Source organism: Ammospiza caudacuta, chromosome 22 (assembly GCF_027887145.1).
Source record: "Ammospiza caudacuta isolate bAmmCau1 chromosome 22, bAmmCau1.pri, whole genome shotgun sequence".
NCBI lineage: Eukaryota > Metazoa > Chordata > Aves > Passeriformes > Passerellidae > Ammospiza > Ammospiza caudacuta.
Genome location: NC_080614.1, coordinates 5267421 through 5287759, shown reverse-complemented (window position 1 = coordinate 5287759; position 20339 = coordinate 5267421). Strand labels below are relative to the sequence as shown.

Sequence of the window (20339 nt, the reverse complement as noted above, 5' to 3'; positions counted from 1 at the left end):
AATCCAGACTTTCTATTGCCATGCCATAAACCCCGAGGGGACTCTCAGTTATCTGCCCACAGGTACAGCTGGGCAGTCACACCCAGGCACATCCTGCCCTTTATGAGTCGCTCCCACTTTGAGGCACTGGCCCTGACACGGGCAGGCAAAACATTCCCAACTGCAATAAATAAATAAACGGTGGAGACTGAGCTCAGCAACACCTCAAAGTGCCCATGGGCACTTTCTGCAGAACTGGGAGTGAAAAAGGAAGTTTGGAAGGAGCTAGAAAAAATTGTTCCAGCCAGTTGGCTGTTCTGGGAGTCTCAGGAATGTGGAGTGTAATCACATAATCAGGGAATTGTTAAAGTCACAGAAATCCTCTAAGAGGTTGTTGAGGTGGATGTGACACCAGGGGACAAGGTGGAGCTCTCTGTGCTGGAGGAACAGTTGGATTTAATAACCTTAAATCTGAAAAACTTTCTGATTCTGTGAAGCCCTCTAAGATTGTTGAGTCCAACCATCAGCCCAGGATCTGGTGGTAGGTTGTTCACCATTAACCTTGTCCCCAAATGCCATCTCAAAAAATGCCTTTTTTTATCATTTCCAGGCATTGTGACTTCACCACTGGCGTGGGTAGCCCCTTTCAGTGCCTGCCCATCCTTTCCACAGAGAGATTTTCCCAACATCCAACCTAAAGCTCCCCTGGCACAACATGTGACATTCACATTTTCTGGAAAAATCCCTTTGCTTAGGATTTTTCTCCTGAGAAGCTGAAAAGCTTCAGAGAAAAAGGAAAACAATAATTATCTCATTTGCTTCTCCTGTGTTTTACTCCTTTAGAATGTGTTTGGAGATTGTTTACCCACAGATGATTGTTTCATTGGATTCACGTGAGTTGTTTTGACTCAATGGCCAATTAGAGCCAAGCTGTGTCAAAACTCTGAAAAGAGTCACAAGTTTTCATTATTATCTTTTTAGCCTTCTGTAAGTATCCTTTCTGTATTCTTTAGTATAGTTTAGTTTAGTATTCTTTTATATAATATAGTACCATAAAACAATAAATTATTTTATATAATAAATATATATTAATAAATAAATATATTGAATATAAAATAAACATAATCAAGAAATATAATAAATAAATGTAATAAATTATATTCTAATAAATATAGTACCATAAAATAATAAATTAGCCTTCATGAGGTCAGACTCATCATTCCTTCCTTTATCTGGGGGGAACCCAAATACAATAAGGTCATTTCTGGTCCTGTCCTTTGTGATCCCACTCCTGTCAGGGTCTGGAGAGAACTGAGGACCAGGGCAGAGAACCCCAGGCTGTGCCTGCCCATACCCAGCTATGAAATGTCCTCTGTGCTCTTTGCAGCCCCTAATTAAAACCCATGTGTTAAAAGGTGCAGGGATGTCATTTAGGGCAAGGGGTGCCAGGAATGAAATCCATTTCTCCATGATTTCCCTGTGGAAACACACACAGATGTCACAGGGATGGAGAAGGACCAAGGTGCCCCAGCTCAGTTCTGACATCAGGCTCAGGTCCTCAAATCTGTAAATGAATTCTGGACTTGTGTGGGTTTGGATGAACACAGAGTGCAGGAGAACAATGTTCCTGATCCCAGCAGAACAGGAGAGGGCAACAGTCACCCACTGAGCACCTTCCTCAACCTCAGCACTGTTTTATTCCAGTTCTTACTGTAACCCAAATCATTGCCCAAGTTACAGTGAAAATCATCTTTATGCTTTGTGTACAATTGCAGAATCCAAAGCAGCCAGGTCCCCACTCAGGGGGCTGGGAGGGAGGGAATGGGACTATTCTGATTCAGTGTAACCCAAAAATTACTGTAGAGTTGAAGCTGAGCTGACAATGCAGAGTTCTCAGCTGAAAGACTTTGCCTCTCTCCTCTCCACATCCACAAAACTTGAACTGGAATGATCTTTATTCCAACAATACAATGATCTTTATTCCAACAAAATAAGCCTGTTTCCTTTCCTGTAATGATTTTTCTGCTGCCCTGGCCAGCAGCCAGCAACATTTGCAAGCCCACAGCAACTCAGGCCCCTGCCCTTAATTACTGCAATATGGGTCAAGGGTGGAACAGCAAAGGGCAGAGCAAAACTCTCCTCTGAGAACATTTCATTTCCCACATGCTTGGGAACTTTTACAACCATTTTCTTCTCCAAAACATGGTTTATCCTCAACCTGTCAAGTCCTGAGTATAGTCTGGTGGAAACTAAACAACAGATTAAGGAGGCATTGAGGGAACCAGAGAATTGTTGAGGTTGAAAATAAACAAGATTATCAAATCCAGCCTTGGAGAGAACCCAAAGAGGCAATTTTGGAGGGGTGTCACAAGAACAGTGAGCAAACAGAGGCAGAGAGAGCTGTAGTCAGTGGTTCTGTGTGCAGGGAGGTGTGCTGTACCCCAGGGTGCACACACTGCCCTGACAGTGCTCCTTGACACCTCAGCAGGGACACAGGGAGGTGCAGCACACCTTTAGCCTGCTGGCAGGTGACAGGAAGCTGAGCAGGTGACACATCCAGGGGATGGGGCCAGCCTGGAGGACCTGGCCACGCTGGAGAAGTGGGTCCTTGGCAATCTCATCAGGTCCTACATGAGTTGGTGTGGGAGCACCAGGATAGGACGGTGGGGAGGGACACAGACCAGAGATCTCTGCAGCCAGGTCAGGAATTTGGGGTTTATTGCAAAGGGCCTGGGTGCAGAGCCCTGCTGGGAGCTGCCAGACACAGCTCAGAGCAGGACTGAGAGAAGTAAAGAGAGTGGGAAATAGAGAGAAGGCAAGGGCCTGGTAAAGAGGAGCAAGGAAGAGTAAAAAGAGTGAGGTTCCCATTCCAATACCACAAATCTTCTGTGTTGAATATTCTGATTCTCACTAACCAATCTAGTACAACATACAAATCCTACAGAATTTACATCCAGCCTATAAGAATCATTACATTACCACACTGTGTTACATTTTAAACCCTAAAAACTCCTCTTTGGGCCCTTCTGCCAAGCTGCAGTGTCTGCTCTGACCCTTGGGCCTGTCTGCAAGCAGAGGGAATTGTTTCATCAAAAGGGGATCACCTTCAGCTGTCCATGCCATTGTTTCCCACTTGTTCAGTATCTAAGGGATCTCAAGGCTTGCTTTCATTTCAATCTCACTTATAGTTTCCATATTCTCAAAATCTTTTGCCAGGCAATCAAATTTATAAGACTTTTCTTTTTCATCTTCCCCAACAAGCTGGGAAAACCTCCAGTCTCAATTCAGGCTGGGAATGAGCCTTGGTAGCAAGGCTTGGGGTAGAAGAAAGACAAGAGTGGTCTTTCTAGGTCTTTATTCCTTTTTCCTTTTTCCATGTGGCTGTCCCCATGTCACAGCTCTTCTGCTGTCTCTTCATCGACACTCAGCTTCTTCGCCAAGCTCAGGTTAGATCCAGAAACTGTTCAGGATTCAGGGGGTACAGGGAGGAGGACAACAGAGACCTTATGCTCACCAGGGCTGCTTCTGGAGGTTCTGTAGCCTCCCAGACAGCCCCGCCCTGCAGACCCAGCCCCACCAGCCCGAGAGTAGAGGAGCCCCACCGTGTCCCCATGTGCCTCAGGCTGTCACCTGGGGCTGGGACAGCTCCAGGACCCCACACCCAGCTGGTAGCACTGCCAGGGGCTGCTGGCAGGCAGGGGAGGGATGTGGTGCACAGGAAGATGCCCCCATTGCCTGGGGAGGGAATGCTCCCCCTGCTCACCCAGGGATTCGTCCTGGGACCATTTCCGCAGCTGGTTCATCTGAAAGGCCTTCATGCACTGCTCCCTGGACACTTTGTAGGGCTGCAGATTGAGCAGGACCTGCTTGGCTCGTGGGGTCCTGCAAGACAGGGACAGATTCCCCTCTCAGTCCCTGCCTGGAGTCCTGCCTGGCCCAGCCCCAGCTGCTCCTGTGTGCCTTGGGCCCCACCACCCCCTTTAGCATGGACACAGGATCAGGGGCCACCCCAGGGCTTGCCCAGGACCATGTCCAGCCCAGAGCTCAGGGCTCCACTTCCTTGATGCTAAAGGGGTCCTTGTCACAGACATCTTTTATGAACAATCCTTTCCTTACAATTTTTTCTCCTGAGAAGCTGAGAGGCCTCAGGAACAAAATGTAAACAATTATTATCTGCTGCTGTGGAATGAAACAGGTGCATCTGGGATTGGTCTCATGTGGTTGTTTGTAATTAATGGCCAATCAGAGTCAGCTGGCTCAGAGAGCCCAAGCCACAAACCTTTGTTATCATTGCTTTCTATTCTTAGCTTAGCCAGCCTTCTGATGAAACTTTTTCTTCTATTCTTTTAGTATAGTTTTAATGTAATATCTATCAAAAAATAATAAATCAAGCCTTCTGAAACAAGGAGTCAGATCCTCATCTCTTCCTCAACCTGAGACCCCTGTGAATACAGTCCCAGGTCCCTCCTTGTGGATGCCATGGGACAGAGAGAGAGAAACAGCAAGCGTTTCTCACAGCGGCTTGGGAGAAATTTTAGGGAGCTGGAAAGATGTGATAACTTGTTGGCTATAAACAATTTGCAGGTAGTGTTTTTCTACTTTATTTTTCTGTTCCTCTCAAGAACAGTGAGTGAGAAAGATGTTTCTGTTAGTTAGCCAATAGAATAGAATCTATTGCACCACTCTATAAAAACCGCACGGTTCTTTTGAATAAAGCTTTCTCTGCCTTTTCTACAATCCTGCCTCTCACCTGTTCCTCCCCAACCTTGGCACCAGAGTGACACCTCCCACCTGCTCAGTGCCCCCTGCCACACTCCTACCTTAGCTGTGGTGCTCTCCTGAGAGGGGACGGTGCCTTCTCCTGCTTGGTCCCTTCTGGGCACAGAGCAGCAGCCACTCCTGCCACAGCAGCCACTCTCTCCCTCCTCAGCCTCTCAAATCCTCCAGGAGAGAATGCAGCACCCTTCTTCAGACTCCTCTGCTCTCCCAGGGCTGGAAGCTGTGACGTGGAGCAAAGGGAAGGCAGCTCAGGCATTCGGGCAATATTAAGAGTCCCATCCTGCAGCCCATGGCCCAAGGGACAGTTTGGATCCCTCCTCTTTCCCACAGAGCTCTTGGCAGTGAAGAAATCTGGACACCACAGAGGTTCTGTTCAGAGAAAGATTCCCTGAAGGATGAAGTTGTTCCCAGGACTGAATGGAGGACACAAAAGACATCCCAGGATGGGCAGATCCAGAGGGATCCTCTCAACAGCCTCCCTGCAGTGAGGCAGGGCACGATCCTACATCCATGTAACATACCTGGGTAAATTTTCTCTGCGTGAGGGGAGCTGCCAGCCCAGCTTTGGGCTCTTCCAACTCCCTGGTGGCTCTGCCCTTCCTCACAGAGTTCTCAATTGGAGGCAGCAAACTGCAAAGACACCACACAAGTGTTTTGTCTCCAAAACACTGCTGCCCACTCCCCATGCCATGGGAAGGGCCAAGTGCCCAAATCTGCTCTCCAAGTGCCCAAATCTGTCATAAGGACAGGCAGCATGGCCAAAGGTGACACTCCTCACACCAGTCCAGGAGTGTGGAAGCCCAGGGCACTGGGAATATTTCTGTGTCTGCTCTGGGGTGCCCTGACCCTCAGGGCAGCACTGACTCTGACCCTCATTCATGGAGAAAGTTTCCTAAACTCCAGAACAGACTACAATCCACTAGGGTGTGAAATAGATTACAGAGAGTAGTGTAGGTGTATCACTGGCTGAGAAATTGAGGTTTTGGGATTTTTAATATGTTGTGGATGGCAGCAAGGTGGAGGGCACAGGGTGTTGTCCTGGGCTTCTTCATCCTCCTTCTTCATGGGTTTGGGTGGCATTTTGTAATTGGGCAGAGAAGTCTGCACTGGGGACTCTGGGATCAATTATTGGGTTAAAAGGGAAAATAATCCAGGTGTCAGCTCTTAATTGGACAGTTTAGTCTGAAAAGACCTTGTACCAAGAGATTGTTGGCCATTTTTGTGCTTTTTCATTGTGCTGAGTCTGGTGTGGATAGCGTGCAAAACTTAAGATAACAATAAACAAGAACCTGAAGACCCAAAGAATCCAGTGGGTCTCTCTTTCCTGACACAAAACCACTCCAGGAGGGTCTCCCCTGACAGGGGAGACCCCTGGGAGGCCCCAGCCTGAGGCCCAGCAATTGGGGAATCAGCAACAGGAGCATGGAATCACCCAAACCAACTCTTCCAGGTCTCACCTCCCTCTCTGCACTCCTCCATCAGCCCTCTTCTTTTCCCTTCCTGTCCCTTTCACATCATTTATCCGATTTGGAGGAAGGCGAGGACGAAGAAGGAGGGTGTTGGGAAGGTTCCCTGAAGAAGAAAAAGAGGAAACTCCTCTCAACAGCATCTCCAGAGTGCTGTGGGCATGAGGGATCTCCCAGCCCATCCCCTTCCCTGAGGGCTCCATGGCCCTGTCCCACTGCTTCCTTGGGTCCCCATTCAGAAGGAGAGGGACCTGCTGGGACAATTTTCTGGCAGGAGGGAGGATTCCCTTGGGCATGGAGGATGTCAGGTCCTAGGAGGGAACATACCTGGTCCTGTTTGGTGCTTGGTCTTGGTTTTGGTTGTTGTGACAGCGTCTTGTAGCAAAGCACTTAGAGGATGTGGCTCGGACTTCCCATCTGCCTGCACAAAGCTGAAAAGGAGGAGGTCACACCAGTTGAAATAAGGCAGCAGAGTCCATAACAGCCTCTGGGAAGGAGCTGTTCCAGGTTACCAGTTTTCCAAAGGAAACACAACACTGGAGCATGGGCAGGAGAGTCTCCCTCCACAGAGCTCCTCTCGGCTGTGAGATCCCTCTTGTCAGAGAGGTTTTCCAGAGAAGACCAACCCCTGAGAACATCCCACCATCTGGGGCCTGTTGGTTCTCAGTCTTGACAACATCCCAGGCTCTGGGGCCTGCTGGGTCTCAGTGTTTCTCAAAGGAAAGGGAAGGAGCTGGTGGAGCTCCATGGTCCCCAGCTGTGCCTCCAGGGTCTTTCCTACTGAGGAGGGAAGGTAAAGCAGGCCCTCTTCCCAGGGAACCCACCTGAAGAAGCCAGAATGGCCATGGAGAATTTCAAATCACCATGGAATTCAATTCACCATTGGAATCCACCCAAAGAAGCCAGAATGGCCATGGATCTTGCACAATTTCAATTCCACCTCTGAAATTAAATACATCCAAGGATTCCTCCCACATGGGAGAAGCCAGGACCAAAAGGTGTTACTGATTATCACCCCACCACGTACAGAAAGCATTGCACTCACTGTGGCAGCACAAAGACACCTCCAGGAGGGATCTGGGACATGTCCTTTTCCAGCTGGGCTATGGACAACAGCTTCAGATCTAGTGACTGCAACAGGGACAGAGACATGGCAGCACCCACAGGGGATTTACCTGCTGTTCACAAGGCACAAAACCCCTCTTCTTCCACTGCCAGCCCCCAGCCCCAGCTCTCTCTCCACCACCCTGTACCCCTACATTGTCCCAAATCCATGAGTATCTCCATCACCTCAGCGTTTTGGCACAACAAGGCCATGCCAGCAGCACCTCCAGGAGCCAAACCCAGGGCTGGATGGCAGGCTCAGCTACCAGGACCACGTAAATCCCCTACATTGTGCCAAATCCATGAGCATCTCCACCACCTCAGGGTTCTGGGACAAGGCCGCACCAGCAGCATCTCCACAGGAGCCAAGTCCAGGGGTAATTCATTGGGAGCAGGATGGTAAGTTCAGCTCCCAGGACCATGGAAATCCCCTACATCCCTACATTGTCCCAAATCCATGAGTATCTCCACCACCTCAGTGTTTTGGGACCAGGCCGCGCCAGCAGCCCAGAGGAGCCAAGCCCAGGGCTAATTCCTGACATCAGGGTCAGCTCCCAGGAGCATGGAAAGCTGCCCAAGGCCACAGCTGTGTCCCCAGGAGTGTGAAGGCACACAAAACACAAGCCAGACTCACCTGGAGCAGCCCTTCTGCCAGGCCCTGTAACTGAGCCACCTCTTGGACCAGGCCTTCAAAGAACCTCATGACCACGTGTTTCCCCCGGCAGAGCAGGACCCCGATGTCCTTGAACACAAAGTCAAAGTTCTTCCCACTGGACAGGGCCCACTCACAGATCTGCAGAGTGGCCTTGATGCACATCATGATGGTGGCCTTGGGCTTGTGCAGGTGCTGGGCCACCTCAGCACAGATCAACTCATCATCTCTGGAGATCCCTGTGGAGAAAGCACAAAGTCACTCCCTCAGCCCTTCTGTGGTGTAGGAGCAAGGGGGGTAGGATGGTCAGGATGGATGGAGATGAGAGATCTCTGCAGCCAGATCCTGGAATTTAGGGTTTATTGCAAAGGGCGTGGGTGCAGGGCCCTGCTTGGGGCTGCCAGGCACAGCTCAGAGCAGGCCCGAGAGAGAGAAAGAGAGGTAAAGAGAGTGGTAAAGAGGATAAGAGAGCGAGGTTCCCGTTAAAATACAATAAATTTTCTTCTGGTCCTGGAACTTGGGGTTTATTGCAAAGGGTGTGGGTGCCAGCCACAGCTCAGAGCAGGCCTGAGAGAAGTAAAGAGAGAGGTAAAGGGAGAGAAGGCAAGAGTGTGGTAAAGAGAGAATGAGAGAGTAAAAGAGGATCAGAGGGCGAGGTTCCTGTTACAATACAAAAAATTTTCTTCTGGTCTTGGAACTTGTGTATTATTGCAAAGGTCCTGGGTGCAGGGCCCTGCCAGCCACAGCTCAGAGCAGGCCCAAGAGAAGAGAGGAGTAGAGAGGATGGGAGGGTAAGAGAGTAAAAGGGGTAAGAGGGGCAAGAGCTAAGCAAGGCAAGAGTGCAAAGTTCCCATTACAATACAATAAATCTTTTTCTGTGTTGAATATTCTGATTCTCACTAACCAGTCTAGTACAATATACAAATCCTATAGCATTTCCATACAGCTGGAGGGCTCAGAGACCCTGGCATGCTGCCCAGAACACCTGGGGATTTGATTTTGACCCCTGGAGCAAGTTGCCAGCTTTGTATGAGGACCTGAAAGTCACAGAGCTTTGAATAGTATAATAATAAAATGATCACATGGTGAAAATGAAGATTTTAGGATTTTTGGTACGGGGGTTATGGGGACAAGACGGAGGAACTTGGGCCTGTCCAGCCTTTCTTCTTCTTGCTCTCCATTTTCTGCAGTGATGTTGGCACTTTGGGATTGGTTTAGAGTAGAGGTGCACTGTCTAACATAGGTGATATGTACTGGGAATGAAGTGTAAATATGTTATATGTAGTTTGTAGTATAAAAGGACAACACAAAGAGTGCCTGTGGCTGCCCTGCTGAGCAGAAAGAAAACTTTATAGATGAGAATTAATAAACAACTTCAAGACCGAAAAGTGAAGAGTCCAGACTCGTTCTTCAGAGACATCCTGCACATCTTGGGGCAGCAATTAACAACCAAAACCCGAGACCAGGAGATTCTCAGAAACACCTCCAGGAGCTCTCCAGCACACTGTGGGCACGCAGAGAGCCCTGGAGGGACCCGTCCATGTCCCAGGGGAGCACAGGGCTGGTCCCACCATCCCATCACATCTTACCAGGCACAGGGCTTTGCCCATGACGGAGATTCTTCCCCACCAGGGGAAGGGGCTTGCTCAGCTCAAACTCCGGCGTGTCTGCCATGAAACCTTCCCCTTCTCCATGCCAGATGGGTTTCTTCATAATGTGGATGGTACCCAGGCCCATCAGCCCAACTCTCTGGAAACAAAAGCAAGCAATCAGAGGGCAAAGGGTGATCTGCGGCCTTTCCATCCCTGCAGCTCCAAGGGCTGAGATGGAGGCCCCAGGAGAGCTTTGGAGGAGAGCCTTTCACTCCAAATGGTTCCTCACTCTCTCCTCTGTAGACTGCAAGACATGTGGGAGAAACTCCCAGAGCCTGGGAAGGCCCAAAGAGTGCAGGAAGGCCCAGGAGGGCTGGAAAAGAGGGTGTCCCTCCTTCCCAGCCATCCTGGGGAAGACTCCAAAGTGGAAATCCAATGTTCTTCTACTCAAGCACCACTTGGCTTCTTGCCTGCGCTCACAATGGGTCTGTGACTAAAATGCAGGGTCTGCCTGGGACATTCCTTTTCCTTCTGCCCCCTAGGCTGGTGAGGGCCCCAGAGGATGGGGAAGGAGCGGGAAATGAGGGAGGACCCCGTGGTCTGAGTGAGGACTATGAGGAAGCCAACCCCACCTTCTTCAGCAGCAGGTCCTGGCGACAGCACTCAGACACACAATCCCAAATTTTAATGATTTCTGTCAGAAGAAGAGAAAGAGCCCAGCTGAAGTTATGAAGTTCATCACCCTCCCTTCACTTTCCCAATGTCAGATCCCCTCCTCCAAAGGGACCCTCTCCCTGGGCAGAGCCACCAGCACATTCCCAGCCCCAGGGGCAGGAGGATGCCAGGCCTTACCATCCTTGTGGAAGTACACCAGATCTGGAGACAGAGCGAGGAAGAAGCCGGAGAAAAGCTGTGTCGTGGCTGTGGTTCCTCCTGCCTGGCCTTTTTCTTTCTTCCTCTCCATCCCACCATGGCCTTAGGGTGGGGGGCCTGGTGGGAGAGTGGGGCACCCCAGCTGGGCTGGCCTCTGACCCTCAGGGTGTTCTGGTTCCATGGAGGCAGAATGTCCCATTGTGACCTCACGTGTGTCACCAAGAGCCCTTCCAAGGAGTCTCCTACCAGCCACTGCTGAGGTGGCTGGAAAATCAGATGGAAATTGGTTTAGAATGATTTACACAGATCCTGTTACACAGACAACTGCTGTGTGAGTTAGGAATTTGGCAGAAAACAAAGAGAATCACAGAATCCCAGAATAATGAGGTTGGAAGAGACCTCTAAGATCACCAAGTCCAACCCATGCCCTAACACCTCAACCAGACTCTAGCACCAAGTGCCATGTCCAGGCTTTGTTTAAGCACATCCAGAGATGGGGATTCTACCCCTCCCTGGGAAGAGCATTCCAGTGCTTTATTATTCTTTTGGTGAAAAATAATGCCTACAGAGGAAGGAGGCTGCACCCCTCATTCTGAGGGCTTGCCCCCACCCAGGCCTTGTTGGAATTCAGGACATCCCTGTGGCTGTCCAGGATGGCCAGGACCCCTGCCAGGGGGCTCAGAGACCTTGGCACAGAGCCCAAGACCCCTGTGGGTTTGATTATGATCCATGGAGCAAATTACCAACCTTATATGAAGATCTGCAAGTCACGACAGTTTAGGTAGAATGATAGTGAATTTATCATGGGGTGAAAAAATAGATTTTTGGGGTTTTTAGAATCTGGGTTTCACATTCTCTGAACCTCAGAGAAAGAGAAAACAATTCTTACCTCATTTACTGCTCCTGTGTTGTTCACAAGTGGAATGCATGGTGGAAGATTGTTTACCTGAAGGGAATTGGAATTGATAATTTGATTCTGGTGTGAGTGTTGATTCACTGACCAATTGAATCCAGATGTGTGTGTTGGGACTGTCAGCTGATGGTCACGAGATGCTGTGCAGTGCTTGGCAGATTCAGTTTAGATGTAATGTAATATATTGTAATATAATATAGAATAATATAGTATAATAATTAATTAGCCTTCTGATAAGATGGAGTCCTCCTCATCATTTCTCCCACATGTTGGGCAAAAATATCACCAATACCTTATTAACCATGAGAGGAATAGTGGATTTGTCTTTACAAACCAGCTGTTGTCTCCTGGTAGATAAAACCAGCACTGGGAGATAAAAGAAACAATGGAAAGGATTCCACTGATTGATGAATGGAAAAAGAGATTTGCTTTTACAAATAAACTTTAGGTTTGCTGATAAATGAAATTTGACATTGAGAGATGAAAGAAACAATGGGGAAGAAAAACACCTAAATTCTATAAGAATTAAATATGAAAAGGGAGGGTCATACATTAGAGGGAAGTCTTTGGGATCAGGTGTTTTGGGAGGTCTGTACCTCTCAAGTACCTCAGAAATGGGGAAAGACAGAATGGAAATGTGGCTGGAAATTGGGACAAAAAGGAGGCTGGGTGCTCCAAAAATTGGAGAGACCCCAGGTGAATGCCCCATGGCCTCTCCCTTTAATGGAATAAAGTAAAAGGACTCCTCTGTCTCCTTTTTGGACATAAACCTCTGGTGTTTCTGGATTAATTTTCCTAACAACCACAACTGTGGGCAGGATCATGGTCAAACCTCCTGTTCCCTGTGCTCCCAGTGTCCAGAATATTCCTTGGTGGGAGCTGTTGGTCATCAGGCAGAAGAACAATGCCCTGCTGCATGTTCCTCTCAATTCCCCATCAACGAAAACCTCAGGATTTCCCTCTGGTTCTGTACCTGCACCATGGCCCCTGCCACAGTTGGATTTTTGCATTTTCTCCCCTGTTTTATGCCTCCAGCACTGGGGAGGTCCCACCTCGAGTCCTGTGGCTGTTTTGGGCCCCTGGAGGATTGTGGAAAATTGCCCACCTTGTTGTGTGGGCACAGAGCTCCTGTGGGGTGAGGGAGAACTGAGGGAGCTGCTCCAAGGCATCTCTGAGGTGGGATAACCCAGGCTCTTGTGTTAATCCATCCCTTGGAGTGGATTAAAGGACATTGAATGATTGGTGTTTGCACACATACACACACACACATATATATCTTTTTAATATATATCACATTTATTTTAACACTTTGTTTGCAATGGAAATCGCCTATGTAGCCATTTTGCTTATTTCCTTTAGAAATACACCAATATAAAAGTATAAAAATACCACTTTAGAAAATACACGAGGGAAAGAAAGAGGAAAAAAAAAGAAAGGATCAGGGAAATAAAGAGAAAAAAAGAAAGGATCAGAGCAGAGAGTGGAGAGGAGAGTTCTCACCACCCATGGATGCAGTGACAAGACTTGGTTATTGCAATTTCAGTGTCCACAGTCAAAGTGATGCTCACAGTCTGGATCCATCAGGGGTGGAAGCTCCAAAAATTCAAAGTTCAGTGGGATAATACAGGCTCAGGGAACAGCCAGGTACCTTCCCTGGGGTCAGGAGTTTGTAACACTGGGGTCATCCCAGTCCTCAGCAATGAGTCTGTGCTCCCTCCAGGCTCTCTGATGGATGGTGCCCCTTCTAAAACCTGACTCTGCCTCTCCTGAGTGTGGCTGAGCCAGTTCTGCCCCCTCACAGGGGATGAAACCCCCCAGCCCCTCCATGGGAGTGTTCCTGATGCTCCCCTGTGGCCCAGGGCACAGCCAGGGGGATGAGGATGCACAGCTGCCCCAGGCACTGCTCACACACTGCCCAGGGACACCCCAAATCCCATGGAAAGGTTCTGCGCACCCCAAAAGGCTCTGGGGAGCCCAAACAGGCACAGCCAGGGGTTGGGGGGCACCCAAAGGCAGCACTGGGGTCTGGGAATGGCACAAAACAAACCAAGGGGTGGGGATACCCCCAAAATGGAGACCAGGGCTTGGGATATCCTCTGAGGGACAGCCAGGGTGCAGAGGGGAACACTGAGGGGTCCCTGGGGCACACGGGGAGAGCCCAGGGAGCACAGACAGGCCCATGGAGATGCCCAGCCACGCTCTGCTCCCACCTGGTCTGCACTTCTGACCCTGCTGATCCCTCTTGGCACCCTCAGACTCTCTGCACTCCCTGTTTGGCATGGCCTGGTCCCTCTCACTCTCACCCAAGCATCCTCAGAGACCATCTATTCCAAAAGTATCCCTTTTCCCTTTCCTTTCCTTGGAATTTCCTTGAAATTTCCTTTCCTTTCCTTGAAATTTCCTTTCCTTGAAATTCCCTTCCCTTCCCTGCCCCTATTCCATTTCCCTTTGTCCTTCCACTCCCTCTCTGTCATTTCTGACCCCTCTGCCCATCACATCCTGCCCCCAGAGCTTCTCCTTCCTCCCATCTTCCTTCCCCACGCATTCCCATCCCATCCCCAGTGCTCAGAGATCCTGTTCCCCTCTGCACAGAGCAAAGGGAAAAGGAGAATGACAGTGTGGGGGCAATAGGGTAAAAGGGAAATTCTGCAAGTTTTATTTATAAAATTTATAGATTTGGACTGGATTTAGGGGATTAGGGTGGAGGGAAGACACCCTTCACCCCACCCCTCTAGCACTGTACAGAGTTTATTTACAAATTCCAGCCTCCAGTGGATCTGGGATCACACACACACATTTACAGGTGGGCAAGTAAAAAAAAAAAAAAAAAACAAAACAACAAAACTGTGGAATCATTTAGTTGGAACACATCCCAGCAATCATGGCACAGTCCGTTTGTCCATTTGGCAATTCTCTTTGCAGGCTCTGCTGTCCCATGGCTCCAGGAGCCCAGATCCTGCAGGTGAGGTCAGGCTGCACCAGCATCCCCAGCTCAGAAGCTCTGGGAGCCCAGGCTGTGGCTCTGCTCCTGCAGAGGGGAGGCTGAGGGGGCCGTGTTGTCCCCAGGAGAGGCCACGTTCAGGTACCCAATCTCTGAGGGCTGTGAGGGGGACAGGCAGAAGGAGGAATCCTGGCTCTCAGCCTCCCCCTCAGGCTTTGTGCTCTGCGGGGCCTTCAGGGCGCCCAGGGGCTCTGGGAGATCTCGGGGTGGGAAGCTGGAAACAAATTTACATTTTCTGTCATTCTGTGCAGTCTGAGTGACCCCCACCCAACAGCTCTGAGCAGCACAGAACAATGTGGGTGCTCTGCTCTTGGAGCAATTTTCCTAACAGGTCCAGAACCTGCCTGGACCATCCTCCACCTCAACAGTGCCTGGGGCTGTCACCAAACCCCCAGAGCTGCATCTCCAGAGCTGAATTGTCCCTCTGCCTTCCCCCCATCTGGTCTGGCAAGGATTGGAATGGAGGAACACACCCCAGAGTGATGTGGGACACAGCTCTGGCCACACAAGGACTCCCAAGTGTCACCACCTCTTGTATCAAGAGTCCTCCAAAGCCCCTGAGCACCAAGATTCCTAAATCCCACAGTGCTCCCCAAAATATTCTGAAAATTGGACTTCTCCATCCCATCATATGACTGGTTTAAATACCATTTTAATACTATTTTCCCTAAAATTGGACTTCTCCATCCCTTCAGCTGACTGGTTTCAATACCATTCTAATGCCATTTTAATACCACTTCAATACCATTCAAATACTATTCAAAATGGCATTCTAATGCCATTTTATTTTTCTTAAAATTTGACTTCTCCATCCATTCAGCTGACTGGTTTCAATACCATTCTAATGCCATTTTAATACCATATCAATACCATTCTAATGCCATTTTATTTTTCCTAAAATTTGCCTTCTCCATCCCATCACCTGACTGGCTTCAATACCATTTTAAAAGCCATTTTAATACTATTTTCCCTAAAAGTTGACTTTTCCATTCCATCAGCTGACTGGTTTCAATCCCACTTTAATGCCATTTTAATATTATTTTCCTTAAAATTGGACTTCTCCATCCCATCAGCTGACTGGTTTCAATCCCATTCTAATGCCATGTTAATACCATTTCAATACCACTCTAATACCATTTTATTTTCTCTAAAATTTGATTTTTCCATCCCATCACCTGACTGGTTTAAATATCATTCTAATGCCATTTTAGTACTATTTTAAATGGCATTTTAATACTATTTTCCTTAAAATTGGACTTTTCCATCCCATCAGCTGACTGGTTTCAATACCATTTTAAATTCCATTTTAGTACTATTTTCCCTAAAATTGGACTTCTTCATCCCATCAACTCGCTGGTTTCAATACCATTTTAAATGCCATTTTAATACTATTTTCCTTAAAATTGGACTTTTCCATCCCATGGTATTGACTGGTTTCAACACCATTCTAATACCATTTTATTTTTCCTAAGCTTTGCCTTCTCCATCCCATCACCTGACTGGCTTCAATACCATTTTAAAAGCCATTTTAATACTATTTTCCCTAAAAGTTGACTTTTCCGTCCCATCAGCTGACTGGTTTCAATACCATTATTTTAAATGCCATTTTAATACTATTTTCCCTAAAATTTGCCCAAAAACTACCAAAAAAAGCCCCTGGGAGGTGAAAGCTCAGGGTGGACCAGCCAAAATGCTGCAGTGGCTCCTCCCTGGCTGCCCCTCTGTCCCCCCCACGGTACCTGGCACGAGGAGGTGGCAGCACCTTGCTCTGAGGGTGGCTTCCAGAAGCAAGCTTCAGGTCCTGGAAGGAAGAACAGAGGCTTTGAAAGGAGGAGACACAGGTCAGACCCTCAATTCCAACAATTCCTGGTCTCCCCCAGCTTCACTGAGAGTCCTCTGCACCAAGTGCAGCCCCATGAGGTGCTAATCAGGGGTTTGCTTGTCCTTTGGGTGTAAATTTATTCTAAAAAATACAAACCAAGCCTCACCAAGGCCAGGTGAGCCCCAAACAGCCCTTTCCCCCTCAACAGCTCATTTCCAACCTGCCTGGGTTCTCCCCAAATTAAAAGTCCCAAGAAACTCCTGAATCCACCTGGTTGATCTGAAAACTTTGATTCTCTGGATTTTCTCCATTTCTCCTGCCAAAGTTCTTCATTAACAACTTTCCCTCAGCTCAAGAATTACTGCTCAGCTTGGCCTGAGGAGGGACCACTCCTCCTGGAAGGAGGAACATTCCCAACCTTCTCCTTTCCTAGAGCAGCTTTGCAACTGAGCTTTGACCAGCTCTGAATGTGCCAGGTGAGATTCCTGTCCCTGAGGAAGGGGATCCAAGGGCAGCAGCTCAGGGAGGAGCACGGGCTGAGGTGAGGGCCTTCAGCTCCTCACAGAGCCTCTCCTCACCACATCTGTATGGAGATTCAGCTCCTCCCCACATTTGTATGGAAATTCAGCTCCTCACCACATCTGTATGAGATTCGGCTCCTCACAGAGCCCCTCCTCACCTGCATGGAGCCCTCAGCTCCTCACAAAGTCCCTCCTCACCACATCTGTATGGAGCCTTCAGCTCCTCACCACATCTGTATGGAGCCTTCAGCTCCCCCCAAAGCCTCTCCTCAGCACATCTCTATAGAGATTCAGCTCCTCACCACATCTGTATGGAGCCCTCAGCTCCTCACAAATCCCCTCCTCACCACATCTGTTACCACCAACTACCCTGGGAGCCCTTTCCATCTCAAGGGATGGACCCAGCTCCCCCTCAGCCCCTCAGTTCTGTGACTCCTGCTGCTCCCAGCCCTGCTGGGCCTCACCTCAGTGCTGGGAGCAGGGCTGCTCCTGGCCAGGCGCTGGGAGGAGCCCACAAGGCTGGAGAGCTGGAGCTTGTCCTGCAGCCGCGCGTTCTCCTCCTCCAGGGTCTTCCCTCTGAGCATGGCACAAAGCACAGGTTATTCTCCTTCCAGCCATGCCCCATTTCCCAACAGGACTTTTCTTTTCCAGCCTCAGAGCTGTTGCTCTCCACAGCCTCCAGCTCAGTGGTGAGGCTGGATGGGAAAATGGGGTAATTAAATCCCTAATTACAGCCATGATTACAGCCATTGCACCCACAGCCCAGACTTTCCTCTGGAATTCTTAAGAGAAAGAGGCACAAAACCAGGAAAAGGGAGGATGGACATCACCTGCTCTGCAGGGAGGGAATCCCAGAGCGGAGGCTCCACGGGGACTCCTCCTGGTCTGAGATTTTTTGGAGGAGCCGTCGCCTCTCCTGGAGTAATTTCTCGTTCTCAGCAGTGATCTGGGCAATCAGCACCTTCCCCTGAGGGTGGTGGAGAAGGAAAGAACAACCACCAGTTACTCTTGACTCTTCTCTGTCCTCTGCACACCACAGGGCTTTCCCAAGGGTGCCAGCTCCTAAACTTTGGAATCACCACCCCTGGAAGCGCTCAAGAACCACATGGATGTGGCACCTGGGGACATGGTTTAGTGTTGGTTGCACTTGAAGATCCTCACCTTAAAGGTCTTCCCCAACCTCAGTGATTCTGCAATACCCTGTTTGATGTAAAATACCCCAAAAAGAGGCCCTGGGGTCACTTCCCAGCAGGAATTGCTGAGGCAAAGGAACATGGAGCCCAGCCAGTGTCAGACTGGGATTTGAGGATGTGGATTCCCCCAAGGGCAATCCTGAGCCAGGAATTTCCTTTTGGCTTTTTGTTACTATAGGTTGGTGTCCCTGGTGCCTTCCTGCAAGGAGGGAGTTTGGACAAGGCCTGGAGTGCCAGGACAAGGGGAATGGCTTCCACTGCCAGGGGGCAGAGTCAGATGGGGTATGGAGAAGCAATTGTTCCCTGTGAGGGTGGGCAGGCCCTGCACAGGGTGCCCAGAGCAGCTGTGGCTGCTCCATCCCTGGAAGTGTCCAAGACCAGACTGGACAGGGCTTGGAGCAGCCTGGGATGGTGGAAGGTGTCCCTGCCATGGCAAGGGGTGGAATGGGATGAGCTTTAATGTCCCTTCCAACTCACACCATTCCCTGAGTCCATGATCACTTTCACAGCATCACCAAATCACAGACTGACCAGGTTGGAAGAGACCTTAAAATCATCAAGTCCAACCCAGCCCCAACACCTCAACTCAACCCTGGCACCCAGTGCCACATCCAGGCTTTGTTAAACACACCCAGGGATGGTGACTCCTCCACCTCCCCAGGCAGCCATTCCAGAACTTTGTTTCTGTAAAAAAACTTTTCCTAATATCCAACCTGTATTTCCCTGGGTGCAGCTCGAGGCAGTGTGCTCTGGTTCTGTCAGTGCTGCTGGAGAAAGAGCCCAACCCCACCAGACTACAACCACCCTTCAGGGAGTTATAGAGAGTGATGAGGGCACCCCTGAGTCTCCTTTTCTCCAGGCTGAGCATCCCCAGCTCCCTCAGTGGTTCCTCACAGGGTTTGTGTTCCCAGCCCCTCTCCAGCCTCGTTGCCTCCTCTGGATGTGCTCAAGCTCTCAATGTCCTTCCTGAACTGAGGGGCCAGACTGGACACAGCACTCAAGGTGCCAAGGGCAGAATGACCTCCCTGCTCCTGCTCCACACCATTCCTGACCCAGCCAGGAGCCATTCTTGGCCACCAGGGAATGCTTTTGGAAGCAGCAATGCCCCTGCAGCCTCCGCTTGCTGGAGAATCCCTGGATGCGCCCTCTCACCTTTTCCACTTGGAGTTTGGACTCGCTGAGCTCATTTTCCAGCTGTTTGATCCTGCTGTCCCTCTGTTTCACCTCGTGGATGAAAGTCTCCTTGGCCCTGCGGATCTTGTCCTTGTGTCTGAGCTGCATCTCGTTGTATTTCCTGGGCAAACAGGGACAATCAGGCTGGGAAAGGCACTTTGGCTCAGGGTCACTGTTATAGGAGCTTCTTCGAGCCAGGTCTAACAAGTTCTCAGAGGTTTATAACACACCTAAGGAGAGCAGGAAGGCTGGGAGAGCTGGGAGTGCTCACCTTGAGGAGAGAAGGCTCCAGGGAGAGCTCAGAGCCTCTTCCAGGGTCTAAAGAGACTCCAAGAGAGCTGGAAAGGGATTTTGGACAAGGACCTAGAGTGCCAGGACAAGGGGGAATGGTTTCCTACTGCCAGAGAGCAGGGATGGATGGGATATTGGAAGGAAATCCTTCCCTGGCACAGGGTGCCCAGAGCAGCTGTGGCTGCCCCTGGATCCCTGGAAGTGTCCAAGGCCAGGTTGGAAGGGCTTGGAGCACGTGGGATAGTGGAAGGTGTCCCTGGTGGAACAGGATGGGCTTTAAGGTCCCTTCCCAGCCAAACCTGTGTGGAATTCCCTGACAGCAGACATGGGGGGTGAGCTCACTGCACACAGGGCCAGTGGGTTTAGTGCTAAAAGCTGAATATTGGACAGGAAAGCCCACAGCACAGCCAAATGCAAGAGCAGGCCCAGGCAGGTTCGTGGGCATTACCTGACATAGAGATCCTTCTGATTCAGGAGTCTGACACCTTCCTCATACAGGGCTTTGTTCTCCTCCTTCAGCAGCACCAGCTGCTCCGAGAGCTTCTGGTTCTCCTTCTGGCACTGCACGTGCTGGAAAAGGGCTGGGTTTAATATATCTGCCCTCTGAGAACTTGGAGGCAAATTCTCATCTCTCACCTCGTCCTGGGGACCCAACAACACCACAACACCCAGGAGCAGATTGCAGCTCCTGATGGTCCTGTTGGCTCTTGTATGATGAGAAACCCCCTCCCTGTCACTCACCTCACCAGCATCCAGCTTCTTCTCATCCTCCAGGACGTGCAGGGTCTTGGCCTGGAGCTCCACGTGCATCTTGGCCAGCGACGCCTCCGTCTCCCGGGAATGCCGGAGCTGCTGCCTCAGCTCCTCCACCTGCTGCTCCAGGAGCCTCCTGGGAACACCACGGGGACAGTGAGAGCTGCAGGGTCCCAGATTGCAGGGCAAGGTGTGTTCTATCGCCATCTGTATGGCAGCTGTCCTTT

General features: G+C 49.8%; 1 protein-coding gene across 1 annotated transcript in view; it reads right to left on the bottom strand.

The window, feature by feature from the left end:
* Positions 1–3371: 3371 nt before the first annotated feature.
* The window catches only part of CCDC30 (coiled-coil domain containing 30), a 48709-nt gene continuing 31741 nt past the window's right edge, over positions 3372–20339 (bottom strand). The window contains exons 19-35 of the mRNA XM_058818545.1: positions 20101–20248; positions 19808–19929; positions 19048–19189; positions 17533–17669; positions 17167–17278; positions 16099–16160; positions 14435–14573; positions 10656–10709; positions 9570–9729; positions 7963–8219; positions 7270–7355; positions 6552–6655; positions 6216–6330; positions 5280–5388; positions 4800–4978; positions 3743–3861; positions 3372–3439 (exon numbers count right to left, since the gene is read on the bottom strand). Coding sequence (XP_058674528.1) covers positions 3372–3439; positions 3743–3861; positions 4800–4978; positions 5280–5388; positions 6216–6330; positions 6552–6655; positions 7270–7355; positions 7963–8219; positions 9570–9729; positions 10656–10709; positions 14435–14573; positions 16099–16160; positions 17167–17278; positions 17533–17669; positions 19048–19189; positions 19808–19929; positions 20101–20248 — 2113 coding nt within the window. The remainder of the gene's footprint in view (positions 3440–3742; positions 3862–4799; positions 4979–5279; positions 5389–6215; positions 6331–6551; positions 6656–7269; positions 7356–7962; positions 8220–9569; positions 9730–10655; positions 10710–14434; positions 14574–16098; positions 16161–17166; positions 17279–17532; positions 17670–19047; positions 19190–19807; positions 19930–20100; positions 20249–20339) is intronic.